The 19259-nt window shown below is 38.8% G+C and overlaps 2 protein-coding genes across 2 annotated transcripts in view; one reads left to right on the top strand and one right to left on the bottom strand.

The window, feature by feature from the left end:
* gpc5b (glypican 5b) overlaps positions 1-10741 on the bottom strand; it is a 43755-nt gene extending 33014 nt beyond the window's left edge. The window contains exons 1-4 of the mRNA XM_051910702.1: positions 10604-10741; positions 4173-4354; positions 3995-4054; positions 2702-2824 (exon numbers count right to left, since the gene is read on the bottom strand). Coding sequence (XP_051766662.1) covers positions 2702-2824; positions 3995-4054; positions 4173-4354; positions 10604-10621 — 383 coding nt within the window. The 5' untranslated portion in view covers positions 10622-10741. The remainder of the gene's footprint in view (positions 1-2701; positions 2825-3994; positions 4055-4172; positions 4355-10603) is intronic.
* A 3894-nt stretch (positions 10742-14635) lies between these two features.
* Positions 14636-18380, top strand: rpp21 (ribonuclease P 21 subunit). Its single transcript, XM_051910703.1, has 5 exons — positions 14636-14803; positions 14883-14983; positions 15072-15154; positions 15249-15383; positions 18060-18380. The coding sequence occupies exons 1-5, from the start codon at positions 14747-14749 to the stop codon at positions 18179-18181; spliced, it is 498 nt and encodes a 165-aa protein (XP_051766663.1). The 5' UTR covers positions 14636-14746; the 3' UTR covers positions 18182-18380.
* Positions 18381-19259: the final 879 nt, after the last annotated feature.

A 19259-nucleotide genomic window follows, 5' to 3' on the forward strand; every position in this document is an offset into this window, starting at 1 on the left:
GTAATGGAGGATACGACCAGTCTAAGATCACAGAGAAAAGAAACACACACACACAAAATTAAGCAGGTCAAATCAGTCATCAGCATGAGGCTGTAACGTTTCACAATGATTGACAGTCAGCAGTGGCCATGTTTTTCCAATCTGTTCACCTTTTATGTGGTAAAAAGTTTGGCAGTGGCATCAGTAATGGACAAAACGTGAGAATGAAAGAGAGAGAAACTATGAACGACCCAAAAGGACTTTGACTAGGGATGGTAGTTGCCTAAAATGAAAACAAAAACACACTGTTTCCACAGTAACCTCACGCATCCAGTCGCTTGGAATCTGGCTGACACCAAGTTATAAGTCATGATAACATTTCCTTAGTTAACTCCACCATCCTACGAAACAGCCATTCATACACTTCACTATGCAGTGGGAGGTGAACCACAACTCCAGCTAAGCATTTTCTAAAATGACCTTGTTTGCTCAATTTGAAATTGTACGTAGCTATACAAATGGACCAGAAAGGTCCAAGCTAAAAATGCATGTTTTGGACTGGAGTCAGCGTGAAAGTTCGGCCATATTGTGAACACATGTTTTCCTCAATATGTTTCTTTGACCCACTGTTTATTATGACCAAGTGGCAGAATATTTTTAGATGGCTAATACATTATGGTCATGCAAAAAACATGCAATCATTTTTTTTTTTCTTCCTGGGAAAACATTATGATTGAACAAAATGTTCAAACCGTTAAATGGCTAAAACTATTCTGGCCAGAAGGGGGCAGTGTTGACTCTTTTGAAGAGGTTGTGATCACAGGAATATATGTTCAGAATGCCATGCTAACAAGCTAATTTCACTATTTTTTGCAGCATATAGCATGCATTTTGTGCACAGAATGCAAATTATCTGCAAGCTTGGAATACCCAGGTGACCAACAGCAACAAAACTTATCCCACAATGCACTGCACAACTTGATTTTCCATTTCCAATTTGATGATTGAACTAAGTAATATCAGCTGGGATTTGTCTTTCTCTTGACTCATTGTTTAATCATTATTTAACTATTTTATTAGTCAAATGTTAAGACATTTTACAAAAAATGTATAAAAAAAACTAACAAACTGTGATTCAAGAGAGGTGGGCACTCTACAGATTATTATACTACTGTTTAAAAACATTTATTGTTGTATGAGTTCAGCTACACATACTAGTAGTATTCAGAAAGCTAGTACACATAATACTACCATTTTGAATGTTAGCATTGCATTGCTGTTAGCATATTCTGTTCACATTTGTAATTTAGTGTATAGTAAGCAGTATTCTATTCCAAACATAGCCTATAGTCTTTGTACCAACAAATGGAGAGAGTTACTATTCATTTCTGTGACAGATTAGCAAGCTAGTCCATTCTTTCTATGCTAACAGTTTTTGGAATCTCTGTATTTGAAAATACAAAGCATGTTTTTATAATGTCTAACTGATTTACTGTGTCTGAAAGATAAAGATTTAGTGGTTACATGTGGCAAAAATGCCATCATGTGGCATTAGCTAAATTTAGAGTTTACATTTTGTATGGGACCTATTTGCAGCCAATCAATGGCATTTAGGGAACCATTAAATCTTTATCTTTCAGACAAAATGATTCAGTTTGACATAAAAAAGTTGTCTGGTCTTAATACAGAGATTCCACAAACCAAAAAAATTATTAGCAAGCTAGTCATTTTTCTCCTTGGTAACAGTGGCCTGGTTCCAGGACTGCCCTGTGTTTGTGCCACTGGGGCCCCCCCAGTATGGATGGTGCCAGCCTTGCGTTACTGCCATAGTGTGGATGGTGATGGGGCAATTTGTCCAGGGGGTGGGTGGGGAGTGGGATCTCTAACCTCTGAGCCAGTGCTGAGGAGCAAATGAGGCCCGATTGGGGATATATCTAGAATTATAAAACTTCCATCCAAGCGAAGTGGTCATGGTCGCATAACCTGATATTGCTGAGTTCAACATGTTCCTGGGTCAACATTTTTGTTGATCCTGGAACAACATTCAAATCAACCAATCAGCGTCATGGTCATTTTGTCTTTTGGAAGCCAAAAGAGAGTATGTTTAAATGAACATATGTTGATAGCAAAACCGCCTATATGCAAATGTTTATTTTGAGTGTGTGTTTTTCAGGGAATCTCATTTGTGTCACAATAGAGCTCCAGAACTTTCTGAATGAAGCTTCTGTCCGGAAGAGGATTGGAGAAAAGCCACGATAATCCATGGCAACCATCACTCCTCTTGGCCATCTTATGAACTTCACGACCTCACAGAGTGGATAGAGATTTGATTGCCTACAATTACAATCACTTTGGGACTGTGGGTAGACAAAAACAAAAACTTTCTCATGTTTGTAAAGAATAAGTCTTCAGCCAGACCGAAAATCTTCTTTTTGTTCAATATGCCCCATTTTCATTCAATATAGAACCACTCAAAGAAACTGACATGATGATGTAGATGATATGGTAATGTGCAAAACTTGCCAATATGATATTCTTGTCTGTAAAAAAGGAATATGGGTCACTGACAAAAAAGAAAATCTTTTAAAAATCCAGTTTAAAAAGAAATAAATTAAATCCAAAAAAAAAAAAAAAAAAACAGTGTCCTGTTATTGACCTATTTTCATCTACACATTAACATGCAAATTTGAGTTCAAGTCCTCTTCTGACAAGAGAAGCTTACCTCTCCACCACATCTTCTCCACTCCAACAGGTGTTTTCATCCATCACCACCTCCCCCTCGCACAGCATCTCCGGCAGGGTGGAGAAGAACGATTTGTACCGCTGGATGTAGCCCATAAACTCCCTGCAGGAAGTTCAGGAAGTTATCAAAAAGCATCCAACCAGGCCTAATTATACAGTACAACCAGTTCTGCCCCAGTCATCACGCTTCTTTAATCAAACATGCCCAAACACTGATAGACACAAGCGGCATTATTGGTCTCCTATACTTGTTTGCGACTGTTATTAATGCTGACAGCGTTCTTCCTTGCTCACACACGTTTCATTTGATGTGAGATTAAATCATTATAACATTGTTAGGCTGACAGCTAAAGTCATTTTTATGACAAAATAATTAGAGATAATTTTTAAAAATCTTAAATGAAATTTAAAATGAAAATTACCCCATGATTTACTCACCCTCAAGCCATCCTAGGTGTATATGACTTTCTTCTTTCAGACAAATACAATTGGAGTTATATTAATAATCACCCTGATGCTTCAAAGCTTTAGAATGGCAGTGCATGGAAACCACCTGTTTGAAGCTCAAAAAAAGTGCATCCATCCATCCATCCATCATAAATGTACTCCACATGGCTCCGGAGGGTTCATAAAGGCCTTCTGAAGTGAAGCGATGCGTTTGTGTAAGAAAAATATCCATATTTAACACATTGTAAAGTAAAATAACTAGCTTCCGCCAGACCGCCTTCCGTATTCAACTTACGGAAAAAGTGTAACTGGCACTTGTTTCGTAAGTTGAATAGGGAAGGCGTAGGACGTAGCGTAAGCGTTTTGTACTGCGAGAGGCATTACACATTCTACGCAAGTTGAATACGGAAGGCGGTCTGACTGAAGCTAGTTATTTTACTTTATAACGTGTTAAATATGGATATTTTTCTTACAAAAACGCATCGCTTCGCTTCAGAAGGCCTTTATTAACCCCCCGGAGCCGTGTGGAGTACGTGTATGATGGATGGATACACTTTTCTGAGCTCCAAACAGGTGGTTTCCATTCACTGCCATTATAAAGCTTGGGAGCATCAGGGTGATTATTAATATAACAATTGTAGTCTTCTGAAAGAAGAAAGACCTTATACACCTAGGATGGCTTGAGGGTGAGTAAATCATGGGATAATTTTCATTTTAAAGTGAACTAATCATTTAAGGATAAGATTGGAAATTAGCGAAACACAACAACCTGGAAACTGAATTGCTATTTCTTTAAATTGTTAGATCCCCTTTAATACACGCTTACTTTGAAATCTTTCTCAGGCTTCTTGGTTTGTCGTTTTTGGACGGTTTCAGAGGCAGAGACCTGGGGTCATCGAGAAGTGCAGATGTTAGAGGAAAGAAGACAAACAGCAGGGAAGTTACTATATACTATATATATATATATATATATATGTTCAAAAATTGATACGTCATTTTCTCACCTTCTTTTTAGTGTTATGTGCTCATGTTGGTTGCCTGTATCAGGTAGTGTTGTCAGGCTGGAGGACGTGACTGAGGCTTGAAGTTCAATGGTGGGGTTTACTGAAGGAGTCAAACTTCCTGAGGTGGGACTGACTGGAGTGGAGGAAACCGATTCAGTCAAGGAACCACAAACTTTACCTACCTGAAATAGAGTGATAAGGAATAAAGATCCACTGCATTATTATGGGTTTGAATATGTATGTAAGAGAAAAAAATAATGGTGTATGGCACAATATGAGCCTGTTTGAACTGACTCACACCAATTCAAAGAGATTACTCCATCTAGTGGCCACTAATAAATGGCACAATAACACTACAATTTTATTGATTTTTAACTGGAACAATATTGCACAATAAGCTCAAGGTTTCACTGTATTTAACTGTACTTGATACTGAATTTTAATGCATTAACTTTTTTGTATGCATAAAATGTGTATATTATTTTATTCAGTATCTCACCATTGCTAAATATATAAAAGAAAATGCATCAAAATAAGTAAATAGTTTTTTTTTTGTAAATAGTAAATAGTTCATGTTTCCGGTATATTCCAGAAATTATAAATCACAATGAGGGCTGAAAAAGTGGTCTATGTGAACGTGTGTAAACGTGTTTGTATTTGTATATCTTCTACAGCGCTTTATTTATCTAAGGATTAGCCGAACTTTCTCATTCCCCTGCTTTGGCCCCTCGCTAGCTGCATTGCATTTTGGGAAGGGGCCGGCCGGTTCACGGGAGCCGTCTTTGTCCAGAGGTGAATTTGCATGCAGGACATCAGGCTGATTGGGACCAGACAACACCCAAACAACTCAAGCAGCACCAAGATAGCGCCAAACCACATGCAGCGTGAGGGACTGGAGAGGCCCCATAGTCCTCCATGTCAACGCTGGGGGGCACATATAGACATCTTATAAACAATTAAGTTATCACAAGTTATCCTTTAGAATCTCTTTCTTTTACAGTTAGCAAAAACATTATAACAAATTGTTTTACATTTGTAGCACATTAACAATAAAGCGCACATCTAAGACCCGGCACCGCCAAAAATACGCTAATACTGTATGTAGCGCAAATGTTTCTAGTTACACAAGCTCGGCACATTGTTGTGTTCTGAAATGTGGCTAAATGCAATTTGTAATACAACACAGGTATGAATTGCCTTCTGCCCACGGTAAAAGGGGTGCTATCCTGTTGAAAAATCCAGCATATGCTGGTTAGGTATGTTTTGAATCATGGCAGCTGGTTTAAGATGGTCCTTAGCTGGTCATGAGCTGGTTTAAGCTGGTCAAGTGCTGGTCCTAAGCAACTAGCTCCAGCTCAGGACCAGCTTAAACCAGCTCATGACCAACTAAGGACCAGCATAAACCAGCTCAAACCAGCACTATCTTCTTCTATTGTGAATAATAAAATTCCCATAAAATAACCATACAATCAGAGTTAGGATAAAAATAGGTGTATCAAGTTGATGTTGACATTAAAAGCCATGTGTAATATAAAACTCAATAGCATTTTTTGCCAATTCATCCATAACTTAGCAGAAGCTAATTAGCGAGACTAGCATGGACAAGTAGCATGACGTTCCTTCAGTACCACTTCAAATAAGGCTTCACTTACAAAGATGATAAACATGGTTTGTGCAGTGAATTAGTGGCTGCTAAGAGCATGAGAAAGAATTTAAAATTCAGTTTTTATTGAATGTCAGGCCGTCATTTTATGTCCAGTGTAAACTCTAGATCCCAAAGCAGAACTGACAGAGTCTGTTTTTGGCCAAATCATAACTTCACTGACCCGTCTTAGGGTTGCATCTAACAACTTTTCTAGTTCTCTGTTGTCCAACCCTTAAGACTGGGTCCAAACCAGGCAACATGAACCTAAAGTCATTCCAGCCTCGTGGCATCCGTGAGTGAGCAACACCTGATCCAATGATGGAGTTTTAAGGGGGGAGGTCGAACTCCCACAAGCAGCCTCCATTGTAAAGCGGTAAGCTTGGTGTTGGAGTTTATGGGGGCTGCGGTTGGGGACTTAAGTAATAATATCTTCCATTCTGACTGGTAAGTCTGTGCTCTTTGAGACAGATTTGTGGGAATGCGGACTCAAACTTGACCTACGCATAGAAAGCTGTCAGCACCAGGACATGATAAGTTCAAAGCCGAGCTGTCACAAAACCCTTGACCCCTGTGGCCCCTCAGCCACAATTCCAGTGAAATAGTCAAGTGAGAGAGACGGGAAGACGGCCGTCCTATGGCGTGCACACAGACTCTGACGTTGATGGTATGAATAGCCTCAGAGTGGGCGGCTGGGTATTCACTTACATACAGCCATAGTCACACTGTCATGACCGACACATTTTTTTACAGAACGTGTCATATTACCACAAAATCATGCTCCTAATCATTGAGCTAATAATAAATCCCTTGCAGATATGATAATCACAGGGCTTCATAACTCCATTTTTAAAAGACCACATTTGTTAGACTAAAAGCTAATGTATAAGACCTCTTATACATTTAAGATTTAAGCACATGTAAATATAGCAGATTAGTATGTGCAAAACTTGCATCTGCACAGCCTTTGATTGGTCGAGACATTTGATATGCACCAATCAGCGAACATGCTGCTGCAAGTTCATGCAGGCTACGGCTGATTAGTCCAGCATATGGTGTAGCTTGTGTGTGGAATAAAAATAAATGTGTTCTATGAATCAGAGAGTAGCATGACTCACCACGGCGCTGAGATGTGGCCCATGCAGTTGCGCGGTGAGGATGGCATCATTAATTCTTTCCCGGATGCGTAAAAGTGCCATTTCCAGTTCGTATCCCCCTGCTAGTGCCCCGCTCAGCCCCTCCAGCAATGCTACATAGCGCCGCCAGGGCCCATCCAGCTCAGACAGGCCTGCCAGGCAACCTCGCATCACATTGAGACACAGGCCTCCGCACGGCCGGATCAGGGTCAGTCCACGGCAGTGCGGACAGAACAACATCCCCACCAGTGCACGTCCACACTGCTTTGTCATCCCCGCTGACTCTGTCACATTCAGAACCTCGGCACCCACTGCCAACGCCCGACTGAGGGCATGACCAGCCACTAGTGCCTTAGACAATCCCTGAGCAAGTGCATGTGGGTGAGGGCCAAAGGGGTTGACGTCATGCCGTGTGGCACGTAGGCACTCGCTTCCTTCGGAGGACCAGGTAGAAACAGGTGAGCCCAAGCCAGGATTGACCAAGTGTTGGTATACCAACGGGAAGAGTTTGTCATAGAAACTGTGGACAGAGTGCTCCACAGAGATATTGGCATCGCCACGGAGGTAGAGATCAAGGTCAGAGAAGAGGGTAGACACCAAAGGTCTTGCATCTTGAGAGATTGTCTCGTAGGTGCTGTCAAAGAGCGAGTAGGTATGATTTAGAGTGAAGGACAGTAGGGAATGGAAGGTATCTGTGGGAAGAGGAAATAAAACAGAAATTCTGGATTGAATAAGCGCTAAAAATTACATCCAAGAACAGTTATTTCATAGTCAACCTAGACACATAAACATTCGTAACATGAGGGGACTAGCAATTGCGGTCATTTTGTTTGACATTTACGAGAGGGTCAAACATACTAGTCTGTCACGGTACACCTCTGCCTTGTCCTACATTGCTTACAACTCTTTCTTATGCATCTAATCTCTCTTTCCATTGGACTAATGGGAGCTGACAACACTTAATCCATGGATCTTTTGGAGTGGCGCTATTGGGCTGAAGGTTAGTTTGGAGATATGTGACACATGCCACTAGCTTATTACCAATTTTAGCAGTCAGGGCGACATCTTATACCTCACTTTGCCAGTGGGTTGCAAATGGAAGTCGTGGACCATAGTCAGTTTTACCGTACACATTATTTACAATGGCGTATTAACTTTTGTATGACATGTGACAGACGGGTACTTAAGTAGACAGCTGGTAGAACCATTCAAAGTGCAGTTTGCTTTAGTGTCATCTCATTCATAACGACCAAAGCATTCCAGCTCCGTCTTATTTCTGTGAGAATAACTAGCATGCTAACAACAAGCCGAACGTTATGTTTGCTCTTTATTGATGGAGGAACAAAAGAACACCTGTTTGGCCAACAATACTAAAAGACACCCACAAGAATCTTTCTATAACAAGCCTTTGAGGTTTTGCAAGAAAACCGGCAGGGATCCTGAAATGTTACATCACTGCTCCTTGCATTCTCATCTCTCGGTGGCACTCCAGGCATCCTGTAATTCTAACAACAATATGTGACTGACCTTCTTGGGTCAGAAACAGTTTCTGGGTCCCTTCAACCAAGCCCCAAACCACACAGTCAGGATAGGGGGATTGTATGAATGCTTAAGAAGTATAACAGATGGGTATTACTGTCAACATGTTCAAGCACGGACACTTCAAACTTAATCCATATAACAAAACAGTTCAAAAACACTTGTAGCACTAGATGCCTAAAAATTCAGACTGGGGGCATCTTGGCAACTGCATCCAAACACCTCAGTATCAGGTGACATGGCAGAGGATTATGCCTGGATAGTGTAATAGGGTTCTTCTCATATGGTTCTGGGCAATGGAGGCAAGTGGGGGGAGGTCATGTAGATTGCAGGGGTCACTGAGGGCTCCCAGGAATCACCACAATTGCCCTCTAACCTCTGGGACAGCAGAATGTTCTGAGAAGATGGATAGAAGGTACCCCTGAGTGTACCCCTGATAGCTCTATTAACTCAGCGCCTGTTGGATTTGATATGGGTCCTTCTTTAAAAAAGATCAGTGTCAGAATAACTCCACTTGTTGTACCCAGTCCAAGTTTGAATTTAGATCAAGAGAAGGTAGCACAAAGTATTTTTAGTGCCTTTTAGGTTTGGAGAGGATTGTTGAGCTTTGTTGGATAGCTAGTATGTAAGCAGCATATGTTGAATTCGCTTTACAATGGAATTACTCCGGTACAAAAGGCAGAGACGACTTTTCAAAGATATAGTTCACCCACAAATGTACACACTCTCAAAATTTAACAGTTTATTTTCCCTATGTTTTAAAGCATTTTTGATATCAACAATATCTAACATCTTTGGTTCTCACGTGTCTCAACATTTCCATCATTTTTGGATCTTGACAGTCCTTGTTCCCATTATGAAAAAGAGACATTCTGCAAGCTTTTTCGTCTTCCATGGAAGAAAAAAAAAAATCATACTGGTAAGAACAGAAGTTTTGGGTGAACTAACTCTTGAACAGACACATTCCCATAAGAGTTCGGTTTGTATTTGAATTATTACTTTCCCTTTAAACACGCAGGCATATAGACAAAAAGCGATCTACATTAAAAATCCTCTTTCACGTGGGAATGAAAAACACTTTACAGACCTTCTTTCTTTTAAACAGGACACCAGCTACAACCATGCGAAAAGTAGCAGAAAAGGACAACTGATCTTTTCAAAAGCTCTCATTATAGAGCAATACATTGAAGTGCAGTGAGACGGATCTCCACGGATACGCCAAGAATTTCAACATTTCTCTTTTCGTTTGCTTTAAACTCGTTAAATATTCACTCGGCTGGCAGCAAAGACAGAGAGGACCGCGACTATGCCCTTTTCCTATGAACCTGAAAGGGTTTTTGTGCAAGTTTGGGTGGACAAATTGGATGAACTTAAATATTTGGTTGGGCGAGGTTTTAGAGTTGTAAATTTGAAGCTAACATGGTTTATAACGTCATATGTTATACATGAAAACTCACTGGAGTAGATAATGATATGCATGGAGCAAAGTGTGTGTGTGTGTGTGTGTGTGTAAGAAACATCTTTCTGATTGGTTCTTTTTGTACGTTTTATTCAAACACTGATTCTGAAAGGCCTCGTCCTAATCCTAAAGTAGCAGTCAACCTCTAAGAAACACATGTACTGCTTCACAGGAGACCTCAGACAGATAAAGGATCATTCTGTGAGCGTGAAAAAAAGCAGACAAAAAGTAACCTTGGAAAGTCACATTATACGACTCATGAGATGTTGAACACCACCTTGCAGTGTCTCTCATACATGCGTACAAAGCAACAGCATGTAGTGAACGTGTGAACCACCTGCTGTGGCAGAGACTTGATCCCATGACCTCTTGCTCCTGCTGCAAATGCAAAAAGCACATGGCATTAGTATTTATTTGACAAAAGTGTCAAACTATATCAGTGCTCGAGGGGGGATGCCGTTCTGAGAGTGGGGGGAGTGTCCCCCTCAGTTGAATTCGCGTTTCTTCCTCCTTGGGGGAGGGGTGGTCAGTGTACATGTGAGAAGTGCCGTTACAAAAAAGTGAGGGTACACTACAGATTAAAATATAGAAGAGCCGTTACTGTGTACCAGTGTGTACCGGCCTACTTCGAGCACTGCTCTATATCGATACATACCCTGGAAGGTAGAAGCATGGCCCAGGATGAGATATTTGAGTTCGAAGCTATAGGAGAGAATGTTGTGGAGTGTGTCTCTCTGGGCCGCGGCGTAGTAGCTCTCCTCCATCTTGCGGGTGCAACATGTGGGACCCTGGTGTTTGCAGATGAGAAGATCTGCATCTGTGGAGGATTAATCAAAGAATGTGATTCAATTAGGGCCATTTTCACTACTTGAAAACTTGAAAAAAATGAAACCTCTCCAAATCACTAAATAAAGTTCTGATGGTAGTATTTATGCTGTGGTAGAAATTCCCCTACGCACCTGACTTAAGTTAAACTAAATGACGAACTCTAGCACATCTACTGTCGACAACTTGCCTGAGTTAGAATTTATCCTCTAGCGCGTCTACTGGCAACAACTTGCTTCGAGTCGGATGACGTCTCACCCCCATGAACACTATCACTTGGGATTAAAGGGATTGTTCACCCAAAAATGAAAATTATCCCATGATTTACTTTTTGGACGTAGCGTTAACTTCCGCAACATAGTACAAAATTACATGACGTTCTACACTACGCCATGATAGTGTAGAACACTACGCTATAATGTTTGTCTTACACAAATGCATCAATTCTCTTCAGAAGGCCTTTATTAAGCCCCTGGAGTCGTATAAATTCATTGTTTTTATGGATGGATATATATATTTTTGTCTTCAAAATTTGGGCTGCCATTCACAACCATTATAAACCTTGGAGGACTAATGACATTTTTAAATATATCTCTGATGGTGTTCGTCTGAAAGAAGATAGTCATATTCACCTAGGATGGCTTGAGGGTGAGTAAATCATGGAATAATTTTTATTTTTGTGTGAACTATCCCCTTAAGGTCTTTAGTGGTCCACTAACCTGCTGCGCAGCAGTAATTAGACAAGACTCCAGACAATGCCTTTAAGTTTTAATCACAGCAGGGAGGATCTCAGACCAATTTCAGAGAAAATCCCCTGATCAAGAGAGTACAACAATTTTTATAAGAAAGGAACATGGTAAAGGTGACAATTCATTACATCATTTTCCTCCAACTTGATTGGTTCTACATATGTATAATTTGTTAGGTAGGAGCAAATCTGGATACCTCAATCGTGAGGTTGGTCATTCATAATGAAACTGGACACCTGCCTCTTTTTACTTCTCCTGTTATTTTCAGACACAGTAATTCTGACCAAGTGTTAGAGACATACAGTATCAAACCATATAAAAATGTTATTATACATAAATGTTATCCCTTTAAGGAAAGAAGTGTTAGTTATGTTTAATCAAAATGAAAATTTCTTCCACAATGCATAAAGTTTTTTTTTTTTTTTTTTACCTTTTCTATTTTTGACTTTCAGGTATTGTTTTGCATTTTGTAAATTGATCTACGGTTTAAATTTATCTGAAATTTTGCTATTTAATAAGAGGTACCATTACGACAACTTTTGATCATTAACCGTCAAGTGGATTTGGTGTGGATTTTTTATATTGTGTTTAATATATTTTATATAAATTGTACACATACTGTAAATACCAAAAACAATATGATTTAAGTTATTAGAAAAAGAACAGACAACAATTTCCCTCATTTGATCAGTTTTTATAACTTTACTACAGAAAGTAAAACTCTGGATGAACCCATATTGATAAGTTCTGAAAAAGGTGACCTTTCAGCACTTAAAATTTAAGAAAATATCATCAAAAAGACACACACACACACACACACACACACACACACACACACACACACACACACACACAGCTACTATAATTTATTATATTACATGTTTCTAAGAATTTTTTCATTAAAATAATCCCATGGGACAAAAATAACACATATACAGTATGATTGTACAGCAAGAAGAAGCATGTAAAAGAGAGCACATGTGATCAAGACAGATGATATCTGCTCTGTCAGTCACCCTGCCCTATCCTATGTGACCAATTTTACACCAATGGGACCCCATAAGCCACGCATTAGAACAGCTGACTGTGATCACCGGCATATGCTGACCTCTCTCACCTCCTCTGCTCTCAGTACACATGGAGCAATGCCTCGAAACGTATGTACTAAGAATAAAACTTTGTTTTGTAATGGTCATACTTTTCTAATGTATCCTTTCCATAAACAAGAACTTGAGACAAATTGAATATGCCCAGCTTACACTTTCATAGGAACACCCAAACATTTTTGAGATGACTTCTATTCAGGAATGCATTTTTGATTTAACACGAAATGTGGAACATGAAAAACATTTGACAGCCTATCCTACACTCGTGTTAATTTTGTCAGCACCGCTGACATTTCTGATTTATGCTCCATCATCAAAATGACTTATTTGTTAGATGACTTTTTTGGTCACACTTTACATTACAGCTGACATGGTATAATGCAGCCTGTAGTTTACATAATACTAATATATTATTTTCTTTTTTTTATTATTATTCACACGTCACTGTCTGACAGGCTATAACTCATTTTAAAATATTTTTCTAATTATTATGATGACCTCAATAAAATTATGAAAACACAAGTTAGTCCTGTCAAAAGAAACTTGACAGGACTATTTAAATGAAGTGGAAAAGGCAAATAAATTGTCAAAAAAGCATTCACAGTATCTAAAAGAAAATTGTAAAGAAAATATAGCCTAGGCTATTTTAACAGAAAGTTTAAAAGTCACGTGCATTTTATTCAAAAAAGGTCGGTTTAGGGCAAGCTTAAATGTGTTTTAAATGTTAGAAATTTATAGGCTATTTAATATTTTATTAATTAGCATAGGTTTACTTTTTTTTGAGGAAACAATGTTTTGTTATTGTTGTGCGTTACCTTTTCAGGTATTGTTTTTGCGTTTCGTAATTGCTTTACGGTTAAAATTTTGAAATTAACCTTTTAATGGCAGGTAACATTACGACAAAATGCCCAGCTATTGTCGAGTTGAGCTGGCTGTTTTTTGTTTTGTTTTTTTTCTTGGTAAGTGATCAAAATAACAAATAGGCTAATACCGCTGGAAATGATGTGGAGAATATCAATGTTTTATGTTTATGTGTTATGTTATAGGCTATTAGATACCGCTTCCCACAGTAACACTACAGAATATATAAACGAACCTGTTGCTGCGGTCTCCGGAACCCATCTTAATGAACCGACTTGGCGCAGCTGGAAAGCGGTTTTAACCTCATGACAGCTCTGTGCACTGGCGCAGTGAACTCTCCACACTAACACACTGGAGAGTAGGATCCACAACCAACATACACGCGGTGCTGTCCTGCGGAGCATTGCACCATCTCAGTCCACAGAAAGCCCTCTGAGCCAATGTGTGAGAAAAAGGGAAAAAAGCCCAAAACAAGTCAAAATATTATCCGGAAGAGATTAACATTTAAAGCCGCTTAATGAAGTATCCAGAGAGAGCGTTTTCCAAGCTGGTGGTTCGCAGGGGCTTCACATGCTGCGTGATTTGACAGACGGGTCTGGAGACATGTGAGGAAGGGCCCTGTGTGTGTGTGTGTGTGTGCCCCCAGTGTGGTGAAAGAGACTTCTGACTGCCAGTTTTGTGCGCCCAACACCCACTGGACCCCCTCCCTTTGGCACAGACAGACAGATAGATAGATAGATAGATAGATAGATAGATAGATAGATTTAACACACAATATAATGTAGCCTATTTAAAAGCCATGTTCAAGCTACAGATGACAAACGATGATTATATACGACAAACAAATGATTATATTAAGAGTCATTTTCAGAAACTGGACATTCGAAAACATTGCAGTGTGTTAAAGTCCAACTGTAATTTAAATCTAAATGTCTCACAAGATATATCATACTTGCAAATTGCTATTATTTCAAATATACGGCTCTAACCATGCATACAGCTACAAACTCCAACTCCCTTGTTTGAAATAAGCGTTATGTCGTTAATATGTCGCTATGAGGCGCAATATGGTCATTTTACACAATATATTACATGAAGCATACGTCATTACACCGCTTCTCCACTAGATGGCAATATAAAGCAAATATAGTGATTTTACCCGCAACTGAGTTGCAGAAGGAATAACACAAGCATGCTGTCATGTTATACAGTACGAGTTCAGACTTTGGAGTGACAGCCAAACGTCTATAAAGAAACATGGCTGGGAATATAAAAGATAAAGAAGCATATCAACGCCTGAACTTCCTCTATCAGGTTAGTATCATATATATCAACAGGTCTATTTATTTAATCTCCAAACTTTCTCTTGATGTTTTATCATGATGAATCCCAGGCTGCTCACTGCGTTTTGGCTCAAAATCCAGAGAATATTGAACTAGCAAGATTTTACTGCTTCACTCAGAAGACCATCTCCAAACGACTGGTGCTCAGACAGTGAGTAGTTTCTCCTCATTATTAATGTGGATTTTAAATAAACATCAGTGACGGAGCTTCAATAAAGTATTATGTTTTTACCTTACAGAGATCCATCAGTGAAGAGAACCATTTGCAAGAAATGCTGCACTTTACTAATACCAGGTGTCACATCCACTGTACGCCAAAAAGGTTATCTATCTATCTATCTATCTATCTATCTATATATCTATCGATTTATCTATCTATCTAAGATAACAATGTGCATTATATCTTCATATTGAAGGAGGACCAAGGCGACAACGTAAGACTGTTGTACGATGTTTAAGTTGTGGACTGACCAAACGGTTCCCAAACAACCCAAAATATAAATTGTGGGTGGATCAACCAGAGGCTCAACTAGAAAACCAGACATCACAAGGTAAAGATGATGATACCAGTGACGATGATGATGTCTTTGAACTGTTTTTGTTTAGCAAAAAAGAACAAATTACTGTGAAAAATAACATTTTCGAGTATCCTTTCATAGCAGGGAAAGCTGAACTAACATTCTAATTGGCTAATGATATGCTAATCTGTACAGGTATGTTAGAATAGCAGGCTAATGGAAAGCTAATTGGCTAACCAGTGAGCTAAATGAAAAAAGGAACAACAAATTCTACAAACAAAACAAATTTAGGCTAATCTGGGTTTGTTCACCCAAAAATGAAAATTATGTCATTTGTTACTCACCTTCATGTCGTTCTACACCCGTAAGACCTTCGTTCATCTTTGGAACACAAATTAAGATATTTTTGATGAAATCCGATGGCTCAGTGAGGCCTTTATTGCCAGCAATGTCACTGAACCTCTCAAGATCCAGAAAGCTACTAAAGATTTCAAAACACTGCTTCAAAGTTTTACGAATCTTTTGTTTAGAATCAGTGGTTTGGAACGCGTATCAAACTGTAACGAAGCCTCGTTTACTGAAATCACGTGACTTTGGCGATCCGAACCACTGATTCGAAACAAAGATTCATAAAGTTTCGAAGCAGTGTTTTGAAATCGGCCATCACTAGAAATTGTTGAAAAGTCATTATTTTGTTTTTTTGGCGCATAAAAAGTATTCTCGTTGCTTTATAATATTAAGGTAGAACCACTGTAGTCACATGAACTGTTTTAAATATGTTTTTAGTACCTTTCTGGATCTTGAGAGGTTCAGTGACATGCAGTGCTGGCAATAGAGGCCTCACTGAGCCATCGGATTTCATCAAAAATATCTTAATTTGTGTTCTGAAGATGAACGAAGGTCTTACAGGTTTGGAACGCCATGAGGGTGAGTAATAAATGACATAATTTTCATTTTTGGTTGAACTAACCTTTTAATATGTTACTGATGATATGTTACAATCACAGCTTATCAGTTAGCAGTAACAAAGCTAATCGGCTAACCAGTGAGCTAACTGAAAAAAAAAAAAAACATAGTGTTATGTTATGTTAAGCTAACAAGCTAATCATTTAGCTGTTTCTCAACAAATATTCCCATGTGTAAATCTACAAGAGCAGGCTAATCAGCTAGTGATATGTAAATCTAGCTAATCTGTTAGTGGTATGGTAAATTTACAGACTAATCAGTAATTGTTACACTACCAGATTAACTGACTGTATGCTAAGTTAACAGGCTAACGGTATGCAAAACTAATCAGGTAACCAATTCCGAACAGAAAACAACAACTACTACAACAAATTTTATATTTAAGACAACATACATCATAAGCAGTTTTGTACAAATGACACAATTCACTTTTAGTATTTTATCTAGATTCTTAAGGGTGCTCCGATTGATCGGGCGGCAATCGTTATCGTCCGATAACAGCTTTATATAGTTTGATCGGTGGTCTCTGAAGAGCTGTTCAGATGACACAAAACGCAGCTAAAATTGCTTCAATACATTAACCGGTCTGGCAGTTCTACCAGGTGTCTGAAAAGGACAATAAATTTGCAGTGTCTTTGCGGAGACACTACAACAACAACAACCCTACAACAATGACAGTAAAAAACTAGCACAATTTTAGTGCATTTCTTTACTTCTCAGTCAGCGGTGCGCTTTCGTTCCTTCCTAAAAGCCAAAACTTAAATGTCCAAATGCAGCTAGATCAGTGATTTTCATAAAATGCAGTCTACTGTTGCTAAACTGCAGGATGTGCTCGATAATAAAAAGTTATTAAAACTGCATTAAGCCGCATACTGTTCTCCAAGCAGCTTTCTGCACACGCTCCGAGACAGAGAGGAACACGGACAAGCAACGTGAACTTTGGGCTTCAGGTTCATGCCTAAACAGTAAATACACACAGAAATGTGCCAAAATGCCTGGTTTAATGAGTATTTAAAATGGAATATGTTGCTTGCCAATAAATAAAGAGTTGTCAATTCATGACACTTTCTCATCTCTTAATTTTTTAATACTTAAAATAGATTGTTGTTAAAGGGTTAGTTCACCCAAACATGAAAAATCTGTCATTAATTACTCACCCTCATGTCGTTCCACACCCGTAAGACCTTCGTTCATCTTTGGAACACAAATTAAGATATTTTTGATGAAATCAGTGAGCTTTCTGGCCTCCGATAGGCCGCAACGTTATTCCCACTTCAAGGCCCAGAAAGGTAGTAAAGACATTGTTAAAATAGTCTGTGTAACTACAGTGGTTCAACCTTAATGTTATGAAGCGATGAGAATACTTTTTGTACACAAAAAACTAACAAAAATAACGACTTTATTCAACAATTTCACTTCCATGTCAGTCTCCTACACTGTATCAGAGGTCAGAAAGCTAACGTATTTCACCAAAAATATCTTAATTTGAGTTCCGAAGGTCTTACGGGTTTGGAACGACATGAGGGTGAGTAATTGACAGAATTTTTTTTGAGTGAACAAACCCTTTAAGAATAGCTAAATAACCCCAGTGGGTCTATTTGAAGCCTTCTATTCATTATGTAGTATTATTTATTTCAGTGATTGGTAATCAGTGATCGGCCCCAAAAACCCCGATCGGAGCATCCTTACTTCTAATATCACAAAAACACACTGTATACAGTATCTTTATTCTTATGTCTACAGATGCTGGTCCTTCATCTAAGTCCACAACCCAAAGGAAGAAATCAGATATTTCAAGTGATTCAGCATCCACAACAGCGAAGACTTCGTCTACAGCTCAAACAAATCTGACTAAACCTTCGTGACACACACTTTATGAGACCGTACACATACATTATCTGGTTCAACAAAGTGAACATTTTTCTTTTTATTATAATTTTTTTCTTTTATTATAATTATAAAGTTTTGCAGGCTTTCATTTTCCTGACATAATGTGCAATATTGTTTTCCTTCTGCATTGAATGTTTTGAATTGCAATAAAGTTTTCGTACTGTAAGAGGCAAATTTACATTGCTAATGACTTATTCTATACTTTTTTTGCATGCTTAAGTATCATTGAACTCTGCACGACTTCCTTCTAAAGAAGCGTTTGCTTTTATCACCCTGAGCGTATGGAAACCTGGTGGGAATTCAGTTGACTACATAAAAATTCATTGATCTACTGTTGCTAAATTATCTTTTTATCCAAACCATCATTCGGATATTTCATTTAGACACGCTCTGCAAACTTATTAGTAACTTTAATGCTTTTTCAGAATCATTTTGAACAATGTTTTGATTGCTTTTTTCACTCAACTTCTAAGGCTGTGGTGTTTTTTCCAGTCAGTTGATCTGTGTGAGTCTCTTGATCTCAGGGTCGCGCATATATCCCATGCTGGGCATAAAGGTTTTGATAGTTTCTGATGAAAACAAAAAGCTTCTCTTCGCATACATGAATAATTCAAATTTGTGTGCACGACCTCTCCGTGTATTGCGCTTCCAATCTTGGATGCTCAATGCCGTTGCATATTTATGATATCCTTCACCCTGGCGATAATTTATAAGTGATATAAAGACATTTACACATGTATGAGTGTAATTCAGCTGGTGCTGATGTTGTTAATTGGATGGGATATGGATCTTGTCTAAACGCATTACAACAGCGCGGTCCCGAGGATATGCATCTATGGGATGTCAATACGGCAAACACGGAAAGTACCACCAAGAGGCTTCTTCTAAGCCAAAGAAACCCTCCCATTTCCTCGAATTAGAGAATTGAATCAATTGCCCTGAAGGCCAGAACGAGATGCATAGGAAGACAGGATTTAATTTAATTTGCATCGCATAATGTCAGTGGGAGTGCATTAGAAATTAAAATTGTGCGGTTGAGGAATTGTGCTAAAT

This window comes from Ctenopharyngodon idella, chromosome 10 (genome assembly GCF_019924925.1).
Source record: "Ctenopharyngodon idella isolate HZGC_01 chromosome 10, HZGC01, whole genome shotgun sequence".
Classification (NCBI taxonomy): Eukaryota; Metazoa; Chordata; class Actinopteri; order Cypriniformes; family Xenocyprididae; genus Ctenopharyngodon; species Ctenopharyngodon idella.

Coding starts and splice junctions, on each gene's coding strand:
- rpp21 (XM_051910703.1), top strand. CDS start 14,747: ATGGCTGGGAATATAAAAGATAAAGAAGCATATCAACGCCTGAACTTC. Junction 15,155..15,248: donor ATCCACTGTACGCCAAAAAG/GTTATCTATCTA, acceptor TTCATATTGAAG/GAGGACCAAGGCGACAACGT. Junction 15,384..18,059: donor AGAAAACCAGACATCACAAG/GTAAAGATGATG, acceptor TTATGTCTACAG/ATGCTGGTCCTTCATCTAAG.